The sequence below is a fragment of the Saccoglossus kowalevskii genome, chromosome 15 (genome assembly GCF_978046115.1).
Source record: "Saccoglossus kowalevskii chromosome 15, keSacKowa6.1, whole genome shotgun sequence".
Classification (NCBI taxonomy): Eukaryota; Metazoa; Hemichordata; class Enteropneusta; family Harrimaniidae; genus Saccoglossus; species Saccoglossus kowalevskii.
Window position 1 is genome coordinate 20,505,484 of NC_140655.1, and position 13,960 is coordinate 20,519,443.

The window sequence follows — 13,960 nt, forward strand, 5'->3', positions numbered from 1 at the left end:
CGTAAAAACTCCAAAATTTCGACCGGTTTTAAATAATTGGTGTTAGATATGTGACGTGTTTTTAGAGTCAAAATTAAGGTACATTTTCGGACGGTCGAATTTTTCAGAATAGAAATCAGCAAATGAAAAAATGGGGATGATAGTGTGCTTCATTAGTTTTTAAAAAATGCAATGTCCGTCAATTGACGTAAACTTCCTCATGTTTCACGGTAAAAGCAAAGGTCGTGGCCGAGTTGTAACTCAAAATCTAAACAAAGTCATCAATCAGTGAGTATTATGACATGCAAAACAAAACATCAAGACGCGGAGAAGAGGTCAGCACAAAACTAATAGGTCAAAAGACAAAGCTGTCTCGCACTACCTAGAAAAACTTGCGAATGTTCGAAGTACAGGTACCCATTGGACAAAAGATACATGGAAGTTTAGCAAACGATCTCCCCGACCCAGTGCAATGTATCCGGTTAGAATCAAAGCTCACGTGTCCCTTATTTGAGGGACCAAATTCTGCCGTAAATTCGCCCTTGGATTAAAAAATAAAATGGGATTTAAGAAAATAAAATGGGACTTTTAAGGTGTATTTTGGCGTCATTTTTCGGACATTTCAATCAATCCTGCCGGCTAAAATAGAGTAAGTTTTACCGTAGTCATTGACGTCTGTCTATTCAAGAGTACACGTGTATGATTTTTATCGTGACTAGCCTAGCGTGAGCGGGTAAGCTTCCTTTCGAGAATGAGCTGTTATCACTGTGAACAATGTTAAATTATTCTTCAGATGACCAGTTTATTTTTTAAAAACAACTGATTTTTTTATTTAAAAAAAATCATGCCGTTTTCGCATCAAAATCCAAGCCAAAACATCGTACTACAACACCAATCTCTTCCGCATTGCGTTCAATAACATTAACATATTTAAATAAGCTATGGTAATTTGAACACGTTGGCATCATCCAGCTTTTTGATTGGTTAATTAGCGATTTGACCTATTTGACCTAAGAGAACATGGCGGATATCCTACAGCATCAAACGTTTATACGAGACCGGAATCATTCGCTTACGATGAAACTAAGTTGACTTTTATTTGTATTTCATAACCATTCAACAAATTTATTTTGTGTACATTATTATAATCACTACTGAGTACAGTAATAATCAACAATTCAGAAACGCAGCATGCCGAGATTTTTGTGTTCGTTTTTATTTCAAACTTCGTTTATTTAGAATATATTTTCGTTACCAATAAAATAAAAATCTCTCAGTCAATCAGAAACCCGGATTCATGCCTTCGAGGAAGGTCCCGTTTGAACGCTCACATCGTTTTTTTTTTCGTTTGTGGGAAAACTAAAACTGGTCGCAATTTTCGAATAAGAATGAGTCGGCAATTTTTAGTGGAATCGAAAATTTGGAGGTAAATAAAACACCGAAACCCGGCAAATAAATAGGCGATCGAATTTTTAGAGGGGTCGAAATTTTGGAGTTTTCACGGTACTAATTATTCCATTTCAATGAAACTTAGTATAAAGATGCTCTAGGACAATGTACAAACCTAATTAGTTTGGGGTAAAAATCTGTTCATATTAATTCCCCAATAAGCATAATAATTCATAATTTTTTGGTTCTAATCACATTTCAATTAAACTTGGAGACATAGATTTTCTGTTACATTGCGCAGACCTCATTAGTTTTACACTCAAATCTGGTCATATTAATTTTCTGATTTGCATAATTAGTTTTCAGCTAAGTAATTTCGAATTATATTTAATGTGTCTCCAATACTCTCAGCACATGGGAGTTCTTTCTAAGCTTTCTTTGATTTTTTTTAATGTTTTGGATATTTCATTCACTCCTGATGCCTAAAAGAGTCTAATTTATATTTTACCGTAGTCATTGACACCTATTCAAGAGTATCATGTTTATTGTGAATAGCGTGAATGGGTAAGCTTCGTTTCGACAATGGGCTGTTATTTCTGTGAACAATGTTAAATTATTCTTTGAATGCTCAGTTTATTTTTTTGAAAACAACTAATTTTTCGATTTAAAAAAAATCATGCCGTTTTCCCCGTCAAAATCAAAGCATAAAGATCTTGCTAAACATCGGTGAATCCCCTGTTGCGTTCACCACGAGGTCACTGAGCCGTCATTAACATATTTAAATGACCACGTGTACTGAAATAACATGGCGGATATCGCATCGCATCGCATTTACATTCGACCGAAATCATTCGTTTACGATGAAACTAAGTTGAATATTACTTCCAATTCATAAAAATTCAACGAATTATTTTTTTGTGCGTATTATAATCATTACTGAATAATAATAAACAATTGCAATACTTCGAAAACAAGTAAGTTATTCACTTGCGAAACACAGAATGACCAGATTGTGCTACCGTGATCATTTGCTACCGGTACTAACAACTAAGCAATGTATTCGTGTTTGTATTTATTCGAAACTTCTTTTAGAAAATACTTTACTTTTCGTAAACTTTACTGAATTTTTGGGGGGATTCAATTCCAACATTTCGCGATGCCAAACCAAATGCCTTTCACTCTTTGAGTGTGACACCTAAACCAGAAGTTTTATGGTGTATAAACTGGCACTAAATGAAAAAGCCGTTGAACCTTATTCAAATTTATAAGTACATGTTATTATGTATTTAATTATGAAAACTGACTAAATTAAATGTGATCTTATTTTTAATTTGAACAGAATTATGATTTATATCGGTAATGACGTTTTCATCCAATATTAATAGTGCAATTGTTAAAATGCCTACCTACACATTTATTGTTTTTGTTTCTGTTGCCCTGAAATAGACATTTGTAAAAAAAAAAAAATTTAAAAATCATGCTTGATTCAAATTAAAAAAAAAAAGATGTAGCCATGTAGCCCCTTCCTGTTATCTGTTTTCCAACTTCTTCCAGAGTAAAACTGGTGAAGCCATGTAATTGCCATACAATCATAAACTGTGGGAAAACTTATATGTTATTGAAAATCTTTATTTTGTTGTCTGTGAATTAATATAATATTTGAAATGGTGTAATGGTGCAAAATATTCTCAAGCAATTGGTTTTCTGGTGGCACTACACTGTGCATTTATGCATGATCTCAGCTTACTAAGTGATGATGGTGGTTGAAATGGAAAACTGAATACAAAAATCCAGTAACATCTCAAACAAATTTCCGTCTGCTGTGAATGCATGTTTCGTTACATCAAATAAATAACCCAATTTTATTGAATGTATCCAAAAACATGGTACCAATGATCTGAAATTTCAGGAGTGCTCGCTGAAGGTTTATCAATCTTGCTTATTGTCTTGTTCTTTACCAATCCTGCATTTCAGTTACTAGAATTTATACTAAAAAAAAATAGTTTCTGTTTTTCTTCTAATAATTCGGCCACTCTCAAAAACAAATATTTTTCCATGGTCGAAATGCAAGAAGAATACAAAACTACTGTGATTGCATAGCGATACCTGTAGGGCCATTGTCAATTAGTTCGCCTGATCAACACAGCGTTATACATAGGGCTGATATTGAATCACGGAGAGTAAAATCTTGTGATACTAATCTCTAGAACCGCTCAGATTGGTACATACCGGTATGTCTTATGAACCCACATGTGTATATCTTTAACAATACTCATTTTAAACTTTTTTTTTTTTACAGTGGTGCTGTGAACTGCTTCAATTTTGCAAGGCAATTTTTTCTGGGTTCCTACAACATGGAGTGTCAGGGACTTTATTGAAATTTCATAGAATCCTGAATATATCTAGAAGTGAAAATTAAATGGTTTACAGTATTTTATACCCATTAATAATGATGAAATGCAGTAATATCACTGCACTAAAAAGACTTCAAACAATTATTGTTACTTCTCCATTGAAGGTTATGAGCAGACCAACCTTTACTGGCTTCCTTAATTATTACATGTACTTGCTCTGAAAACATAGCTTTTACAATTGTTTAAATTAACAGATGTTGTTCTATGTACAATGAATACATTTTAAATAATAAACCTTACTGTATTAATAAAAAATTGTATTTGACAACATGAGAATGATTCTGATGCCCAGTGGTGATGTTGAAACAAACCCAGGTCCTGGTAATATACTAAGATCTGATTAACAAAGAAGTCATGTACATCAAGGTTCACTCAGATTTATGAATGCAGTTTCTTGAGCAAGTATACATGTATGACAAATAGTTTTGTTGCACTTGTGTACTCTGAGATTCTGAACATGGGTCAGTGGAAGTTTTTAGTTGTCAGTACAAAACTAGATTATGGGAAATCACTTTATGATGAGTTGTACCCACATAGAGTACATATTCATTCACCTGTTTGCAGATGTTCCTTGTACTACTTTATAATCAAATAACGGGGACTGTGACATTTCATGTTTTGTTTTTATGGGTTTTTCTTCGTCCTTTCTTCTATATTGTAAAATCTGTCTGTTCCTAAATTCAGGAAACAGTTGCACATGAAAAAATGAAAATCTGTCGAAACAAAACTCTTTATAAACTGGAAATAGTCTAATTTTAGGTTTTCCATAATGGGTGAACTTTGTTTCGACAATGAGCTGTTATCGCCGTTAAAAAATGTGGTAAATTATTCTTCAATGCTCAGTATTTCTTTCCAAAAAAAAAACTAATTTCTAGATTAAAAAAAAAAAAAAATAATGTTTTCCTACTAAAATCAGTGCTAAAAGATTGTACTACAACAGTGATGAAAATCTTCCATGTTGCACTGCATTAGCATATTTAAATGTCAATTTGAACATTAGCATCATCCAGTTTTCTGATTAGTTAATTAGTAACATACCTATCAGGTCAAAGAACGCAGTTTTAGGTCAACTCATGGGGAAAACATGGCAGATATTGTTTTGTTTGAGCATTTGAATGGATCATTAGTTTACGATGAAAGTTGAATTTTACTTGCATTTCATAACAATCCAACAAATTTATGTTTTAGTCGCCGTCAGACGTAGTCTGAAACGGGGACTTATGTTTTGGGTTCCGTTCGTGTGTGTGTGTGTGTGCGCGTGTCCATCCGTCCGTCAATCAATGACTATGTCATTGACAATGACTTGTTGTACATTACTATAATCACTACTGAGTAATAATCAACAATTGCAACACTTGGAAAACAAGTAAGTTACCGTAACAGCTACCGTAAAAGTCCTAATATAAATCGCATACGCAATAGTAACCACACCTCCAATTGCGACTTCAGGGTTAAAGAGTTATGGACAAAAATTGAAAACATGAAAACCACCCATTATTAACCGCACCCCAAATTCAACAAGACCGTGACTAACTTCATTGTTTCAACCAGTTTGTCCACAACGGCATTGTTCCTAATCCTATTCATTTGATTTGACGACATGCCTGAAAAATATTCACACCTATTTTTTGCTCACGCGCCAAAGTTTTCGACATTGAGCTGTTATCACCGCAAGTGTTAAATACTTCTTCAAAGCTCTGTTTATCTTTCAAAAACAACTAATTTCTTGATTTAACAAAAATCATGCCGTTTTCCCATCAAAATGGAAACTAAAAGATCGCACTACAACATCGGTAAATCTCTTCTGTGTTGCGTTCACCATAGAGTTGATGAACTGTCATTAACATATTTAAATGAGCTATTGTAATTCAAACACGTTAGCACCATCCATTCATTCATTACGATGAAACTAAGTTGAATCTGTCTACACCAAACCCTTTACAAACTGGGATTTAGTCTAAACTGTCTAAAAAGGTCATGTATATTCATACTATCATACAGTCATGAATGTGCTGTCATTTTGCGGTATTGCACTGGTTTTTTTCATCTGACCATACTAGGAGACATGACGTCAGTTGATACTCCTGCTGTACTGTCTTCATGCATACTTTGCGGTATCCTCGTACTAACTCGTTATATGATTATGCGTTTATTATTTGTCATTCTTCATTCAGGTGTAGTCTACTTGCTACGCTGTATGGTAACAGAGCTCAGTGTTACATAAATTTGAAACGTTGGCAGGAAGCTGTGAGTGATTGTGATTATGCTATAATACGATGCCTACATTGTAAGTATATTGAAATGGTGACATTCTTTTTATGTGTCATTGTGTGTGTGTATTATACCCAGCATTGTAACCCAGAAGAACATTGTAGCTTCTGTGCTGTGATTGGTCAAATTTTGTCACATAGAGTTAAAAAATTCCATAAATACACAGGAATGAAGAAAATTAATATCGTAAAATCTGTATTAGAAGCTACATCCCTAATAGAAGTAGTACCCATTCTTTTTGAACTACTAAGAATCAAAAATTCACCATTTCTCCTGTGTTCTAATAGAAACCGCATCCATTCTGTTGCATTGTACCATTTTAATAGAAGCCGTGGTGGCTTCAATTACAGATTTTAAAGTAATTGTAATTTTGTGAATCACTAATTGTAATCCACAGTGCATTGAACGATGTACTCCATCATTTTGTTTGCTTCCAACTTAGCTGTAGATGATACCAATGATGTTTTGTTAGTACTGTATATAAACCTCAATGCTAATACTGTGGAATACTTTATTTTTCCGCTTGGAATTTATTTTTGCTGAAGGGATGATTCCATGAAAATAAAATCCAGCGAATATACTTTTTTGCCTATATTTCACATTAATCTCATCAAAAATCAGTGAAAATAAATTCCAAGCAAAACGCCCAAAAAGCGTTTTCAGTGAAAATTAATTCCAGCGAAAATAAAGTATTCCACAGTATTTCATTTCAATCAATGATTTATGACAACTAATTAAGTATGCTGTGGAGTGCTTGTAACAAGCAGATCAGTAGACATAATTTCCTTATTTAACTTAATATATTACCTCCCTGATCATAAGCCATAAAGCCTCAAATTGTAAGTTCAGGGAATGTGAAGGGTGGGCGTACACTCAAGAACCACCTCAGAAAGATGAAGATTTTCTAGTCTAACATTTTAAGTCCCCCCACAAAAAAAAATGACAATATTCATTTTCCATTTGCCAGATACTATTTGGGGAAAATAAAATGAGTTGAATTGTCATTGATTTCCACAACAATACTAAAATGAAGAAACAAAAATATTCACAAAGTGTATTTTATTACATCATTATTTACCATCTAAATTTACAGTTTAAAAAAAAATCTGAGTCGGGAAAACTGTCTCAGTCACAATCTGCATTGTTATTATTGATGAGTTTTATTTATTTATTTGTTTGTTTATTTATTTAACCAGGATAATCCATTGATTTCCAATGGAGTCCTGCATGAAATATACATGAAATATATACATTAATAAATTAAATTAGCAAGATTAAATTCAATAAAATAATTGCATACAATAAAATACAAACATACTACGTTTGAAAATATTTTCTTAAAATTCACTACTATGTTGCCATTTTTCGACCAATCAACATGGACTACAGATATAATAAGAGAATCTGATCTGGTTTCCAGTCACACTCCCCCCCCAAAAAAAACCTGAATGATTACCATTTTGTTTGTGTACTGTTGTGTAGATGATCTGATAGACGTAGGTGGTGCAGCTGACTACTACACTTCATTGAGTGCTGTAGACTTAACTAAACAAGGTAATTATAACTTTATACCTTTATACCAGTGATATGTGATAACGCAATGAAAAAATGAATTACCAACGTTGCATGTGATCTGTTGGCATTGATTCTGGCGAAAAAATGGCATAATACTGAAAATGGGTCTTAAATACAGGTCATTTTGAGTTGACTTTTGGGTCAGTTTGTATGACTGGGTGGTTAGTGCGTTTGCGTGCAGTAGAGGCGCTATGCTATGTGCGAAAGTTTAAAGCGGGAGCGTCGTCACCTGCGTACACGTGAGATTGAATTCCAAACGACGATAACAACACACACTAAAAACGCAAAGTCTCATGGGTATGGCCATCTGACGCATGCGCAGGTGAGGACTCCCCCGCTTTAAATCTTGTGGAGTTATATGAATGTCTGTTTACCTGTAACTATTTGATAATGTGAGTCAATGAATACAGCTTCTTCAGTGAAGTTAATCATCCTTGAAAATTACAACTACCGTACAGCTTATTTTCCTCTTTTCACAGATATATTCAAAACTTTTGCTGAAGTAACTCCGATTCTACTTAAAGCTATGTTCCGTCGATCTAAAGCTTTATTCGAATTAAAAGACTATCTTCGTGCCGTAGTTGATGCTGAGCAGTGTGCTTTCATGCGAAAAGATGATTATACATTCTATATACACTATGAAAAGGTAAAATGAATCTCTCAATACATGAAGTATGTATCACACTGGTCAAATGGAGGATTATGGGTACTACGTGGGTTTTGTGTTTATTAATATGATTTTAATTTTGTAAATGTTCCACTGTTTTTTACATTGTCTAGGTTCTTCTGGCTTATCGAGATAACAAAGGGGTAGAAAATGCACGACGTTGCGGATTGTGCTGGAAAGGAGGTGGACAGAAATTGAAGCGATGTGCATACTGCTCTGCTATATATTGCTCAAGAAAATGTCAAAGTGAGGCATGGGACAAAGGCCATAAAGATAATTGCGGTTCACAATTAAAAAACAATTAAACAAATTTATGTTACCTAATAATTTGCTTCACTTCGGTTGCGACTAAACTTTAATCTTTTATTTAAACTTTTAATCTTTTTTTAATTTTCCAAAATGAAAGGACAGACATCTGAAGAATCTATGAAAAAAATTAACCATGTGCAAACATTCTGGTAGTTTTAGGGTAATCTCTTTAATTCTTAAATGTTATTTATTACCAAATAAATATATCCAGAATTTCTTACATTTTAGGTCAAAATCACCAAAAAATGTTAAATAAGTTGTTTAACTGTTTGTAGTGTTTCAATATACAGTTAAGATGGAAAGAACAATGATTGATTTGTACAATAGAAGTACGCAACCAAATAACAGCACACTGACTTTGAATTCTTTTTACACACACACCAGCCCTATGCCATATTTGCTCTATTGAAAGTGCATCTCTAATCACATATACTAAAAATCTCATTTGTTGTACACTGTATCATAAAATATTACTTATTTTGACCATAGACACACCTCTGTAATTACAGCAAGTCTCAGAAGTATTGTGGCAGCCAATTTGCAAACTTGCTATCGAATTGGTTAACTGCTTGGGTTTTGACTCAACAGCTGGCTTTTGAATCTCGCTGGCGCCGTCTTGTGCTCACGCCCACTCTGGGCGAATCTATATAACAGCAGGGGACTGTCGTCATACTTTAGGAGCTAATCAGCCACAGTTGGATGATGATTTTGCTTTCAAAACAGACATGTGCTGTTGCAGCACTAAATCATTATAATTATTACTTCCATCATTTGCCATCCCAGACTTTTCAGCCGTATTTTTGGTCAACGTTTCTTTCATTTTCAAAATTCTGGTAGAATTTGTAAATTTTGTCTTCCTATTCCATTGTAACCACAAGTAAGCCATGGTGAAATGCACCCACATTGTAGTATTCAGTAGTTTGCAAATGTACCAATCAGTGCGTCTCTCTTCCATCACAAGGGACTGGCCAATCAATCTGCTTGTAGAACTAGACAATTAGTGCTCTTGTTCTAAAACGAGCACCGATTGGTCATTTTCTTTCATGATGTCTACTCAAATCATAGTTCACAAATACAGGCATCGTCATGTATTCTGCCAGGAATTGTCTGGAGTGTAGTGGTAAAACACTGTGGTGGGGGAGAATAAGTGAATTATGTCATGCAGTAGCCATTGTGACATCGGGGTCAACCATCTCTGTGAAATACAGTAGAAATTGAGATATGCAAATGAATGGTTGAAAGCAAATTAGTTTCAAAAGAGGTAGCAATTTTGAATCCCGCTGTAATCAGAATAAATTTTCCCCATAAATGTTAGTAAATAGGCAATCACGGAATGTAGTAGTCACTAGAGTCATAGATTGACCAACTTAAGTGTTGAAGTTTGTATCATTTGTAGAAAAGAAAAGTCTTGATTGTTATGTGAGTAATATGCCTGTTTATTATTCCACATTTGTGAATGAAATTTGTTATTCTGCATGATATGCTGGTATGCAGTTTTTTTTAATATTTTTAGTTTTTGCACCATGGGAATACATGTAGTTTGATACATTTGTGCTGTACAAATATTAAAGTGGGGTAGTCGTCACCTGCGCATGCATCAAATGGCCATAGCATGTCGTTGTTTACAAACAAGTGTCTACCCATGAGCCTTTGTGTTTTTAGCGTGTGTTAATATCATCGCTTGGTACTCAATTCCCTCAATTCTTCGCTTTGAGACAAAAAAATCATGCACGTTTTTAGAAAAATAGTTGAGTTGACGAAAAAACAACTCTACTTTGATTACTGGAGATTTTTATTTTTGAAAGTAAAACCAGCTGCATTTCATATTGTACCTAATTCGGCTATGATCAAATTGAATAGACTTGTTATATTCAAATTACTTTGAATATACCTTATTTGTTGCTTAGTGCTAATGGCCATGTGGCTTTTCTTTCGCCCACTTCCCCTCCCTGAATAGTGTTACATTCTCCACCAATATCATGTCCACCGGATTGACCTCTGGAGCAAAAGCGTGATGACTGAAAGAAACATTATTTGGGGAGCAAAAAGTTGTGTGGCTCGCTTGTTCTCAACAAAATCTTGGCGGAGGTTTGCAAACATTACCGCTATTAGCCGCATCAGTCTTATCAGTGTAAATATTTTTGTAATAGTTGTAATTAGTTTACCATTTCACAGTATCATAGTTTAACTTCCAGCCAGTTTTCTTTCTTTTTTGTTTGAATGGTTCCTTTCCTTCCAATTTAAAATTACCAGTATATATAATTACTGTAAATTACAAACATTTTGAAAGATTTAGATTTTTAATTTGCTGACTAGAATTATTTCTTCCATTTTATGTTTACCACCATCTTCCTTCAAACCAGTGAATTGTTATACTGTATTTTATTTTACTTTTTATTGTTTTACTGTATAAGGGAAAGAGTTCCTTTAAGACATCACCCCCCAACCCTAACCTGAACCCTAACACTCCTGCCCCCTCTCAATGTAATTGTGTATGCCCCTCCAAATTACACATATACAATTGAACTGGTGGAGCGGCAGGGTTAGGATTAGAGTGGGGGGGCTAAGAAAGTCTTACTGTTCTGGGATTGTTTTATTTTTTGGTATACGTCTGTCAATAGAAAAATGTTTCAATTTTAAACTAATAAAAATAATTAGTTGAATACCGTATTTACTCTATTAGAAGTGCATCTCCAAGATAGGTACAGAAAAATTAACCAATTTGTATTACCACTGAACATACAGCAAATGCTTCAATCTTGACCTAGGTGTATTAGGTCCTGTTCAGATGAAGTGTTAAAAAGAAGAACTTATGGCGAGCGTTTGTACTAAAAAAAAGGTCATTGAAATCAAGCCTTTCAGCAATATTGGAACCAGAGGCATGTACATACATCCAACATAGTGGACTTGCATAAGCGAGTAATTTTGTTTTTCAGATTGATTCAGATGGCCAACTGCTGTTTAAGAACCATTTCTCGGTCATACCTTCATTGATCATGCTCAAACTTTTTATACATGTCTTGCATCCTGCCACACATATGCACATGTATTTGTTTGAAGATCAGATTCAAGATGGCCAAATGGCGGCCATGTTAAAAATGAATGAAAGTCGAGCATTTCTGCCATTGGACTATTCCAGTTTACATCTGCAACCCCCCCCCCCCTTGTTGATGAGCTTGTGTGTTTACTTCATACAGGGTATAATTTCCATGGGTGTATAAGTCATACAAAGTTTTATTTCCAAATCACCATACAGTAATGGAAATCCAAAACTATAGTTCCTACTTATGGTGTTGATGAGTTCCATTGTGCCACCATACAGAGTAGGATTTCCAAATATAACTCTCATCATATGCTAATTTACCAAGTTCAAAATTTTATATTTCATAATGGAAATCCATACTAGTTCTGATTCATGGTGTTGATGAGCTCATTCGTGCCACCATCCTTATCTAATTTCGGTAATAACTATTTCATACTGGCTCAGTTTTTTTACCATATACAGTAAGAATTCCAAGTTTTTTTAGTAATACTGTTGGAAATCCAACCTCATCAACCGGTATGTGGCGATATAAACTAGGCCATATTTTATTTAGTAGCCATAACTGCCTGGATTTCCAGGAATTTTTAATCCATACTCGTCTGGATTTCCAGATTCTGTTTCTCCATATACAGTTGGAATTCCGTGGTATTTTTGCTGGAAATCCGACCACATCATCACCCCCCCCCCCCCCCACAGGGGGGTGCAGATATAAACTGGAATGGCCGATTCTGGAACCAGATCTTGGTCAAGTATGGATGGATTTTAGGCAAACTTGACACAGGACCATAATGTTTTGAAGATTGGATTCAAAATGCTGAATGAGGTTATGTCACAATTTGTTTGCATTTGTAGAGATTTTAAATCGCTGACTCGTTTCATTGGTGGTACAAATTGAACAACAGTAACTGTCTTTTAATGATGGAACCCATGACCCAAGTGACATTGTTCTCGATTGTCCTGTGATCGAAGTGTTATTTAGATTCATTTCACACTTTGCTATTCAGCGTTTTTTGTTGTTAAATCCCTGGTTGAATGGAATCATTTTGACTTGCAGCATTCCGAGTTACAGAAAAATTATTGAAATGGAGTTCATGATGACAACTGGGAATCGTGTACAAAATCATCAGTCTTGTTGAACCCTGGAGCATCATTCAGTTTGTATCAACCAAAACTGGTATGCAATAGGGCTGATTACACCAGTTTTGCAATAAAGCTTTATAATAACAGGGTTATTCTCAGAATGCTGTAATTTCACTGAAATTCAGATTTTTGCATCAGTAAATATTTCACTGGGGTCCTAAAGATATAAAATCAGTATCTTTTAGTGAAATATTGGCCTTGGAACTTGCATCAGCAGATTACAAAATTTACATACCACTGATATGCTTTGATGTTTTTACATAAAGTATTTTAATAGTTGTGTAGTCGGCAACTTCACATGTACTTCTAATGGAGAAAATACTGTAATATAATAAAACTAGAGTTGATATGTTTTTTGTTATGGAATATTCAGTCTAAGAGTAAGAAAATAAATTGTTTTTATGATTATAACTACACGAGTTGGTATCTCAATGAGATATTACCAGCACTGTACCTAGGCATATAGTGAGTGGAATGTCACATAGATATCTATGACATCCCATAGTGTGTAATGTTTGCATAAATCTGAATGAGTAATGAGATGCATGTATAACCTGCATCATTCCTAGGCACACATAGGTAGTGAAATGTCGCATAGATGTCTGACATATCATAGTGTTTGATATTTGCATAAATCTGAATTGGCAATGAGATATTACTAGCACTTTACCTCAGCACATGTGTAGTGGAATGTCACATAGATGTCTATGACATCCCATAGTGTGTGATGTTTGCATAAATCTAAATGAGTAATGAGATATTACCAGCACTGTACCTAGGCATATGGTGGAATGTCACATAGATGTCTATGACATCCCATAGTGTGTGATGTTTGCATAAATCTAAATGAGTAATGAGATATTACCAGCACTGTACCTAGGCATATGGTGGAATGTCACATAGATGTCTATGACATCCCATAGTGTGTGATGTATGCATAAATCTGAATGAGTAATGAGATACATGTATTACCAGCACTGTACCTATCATATAATGAGTGGAATGTCACATAGATGTCTATGACATCCCATAGTGTGTGGTGTTTGCATAAATCTAAATGAGTAATGAGATATTACCAGCACTGTACCTAGGCATATGGTGGAATGTCACATAGATGTCTTTGACATCCCATAGTGTGTGATGTATGCATAAATCTGAATGAGTAATGAGATA

At 34.5% G+C, this 13,960-nt stretch overlaps 1 protein-coding gene across 1 annotated transcript in view; it reads left to right on the forward strand.

The window, feature by feature from the left end:
* Positions 1-13,198, forward strand: part of LOC100368909 (uncharacterized) — a 57,098-nt gene extending 43,900 nt beyond the window's left edge. The window contains exons 9-12 of the mRNA XM_002739886.4: positions 5,957-6,069; positions 7,536-7,607; positions 8,108-8,274; positions 8,409-13,198. Of these exons, the coding sequence (XP_002739932.1) occupies positions 5,957-6,069; positions 7,536-7,607; positions 8,108-8,274; positions 8,409-8,600 (544 nt within the window). The 3' untranslated portion in view covers positions 8,601-13,198. The remainder of the gene's footprint in view (positions 1-5,956; positions 6,070-7,535; positions 7,608-8,107; positions 8,275-8,408) is intronic.
* Positions 13,199-13,960: the final 762 nt, after the last annotated feature.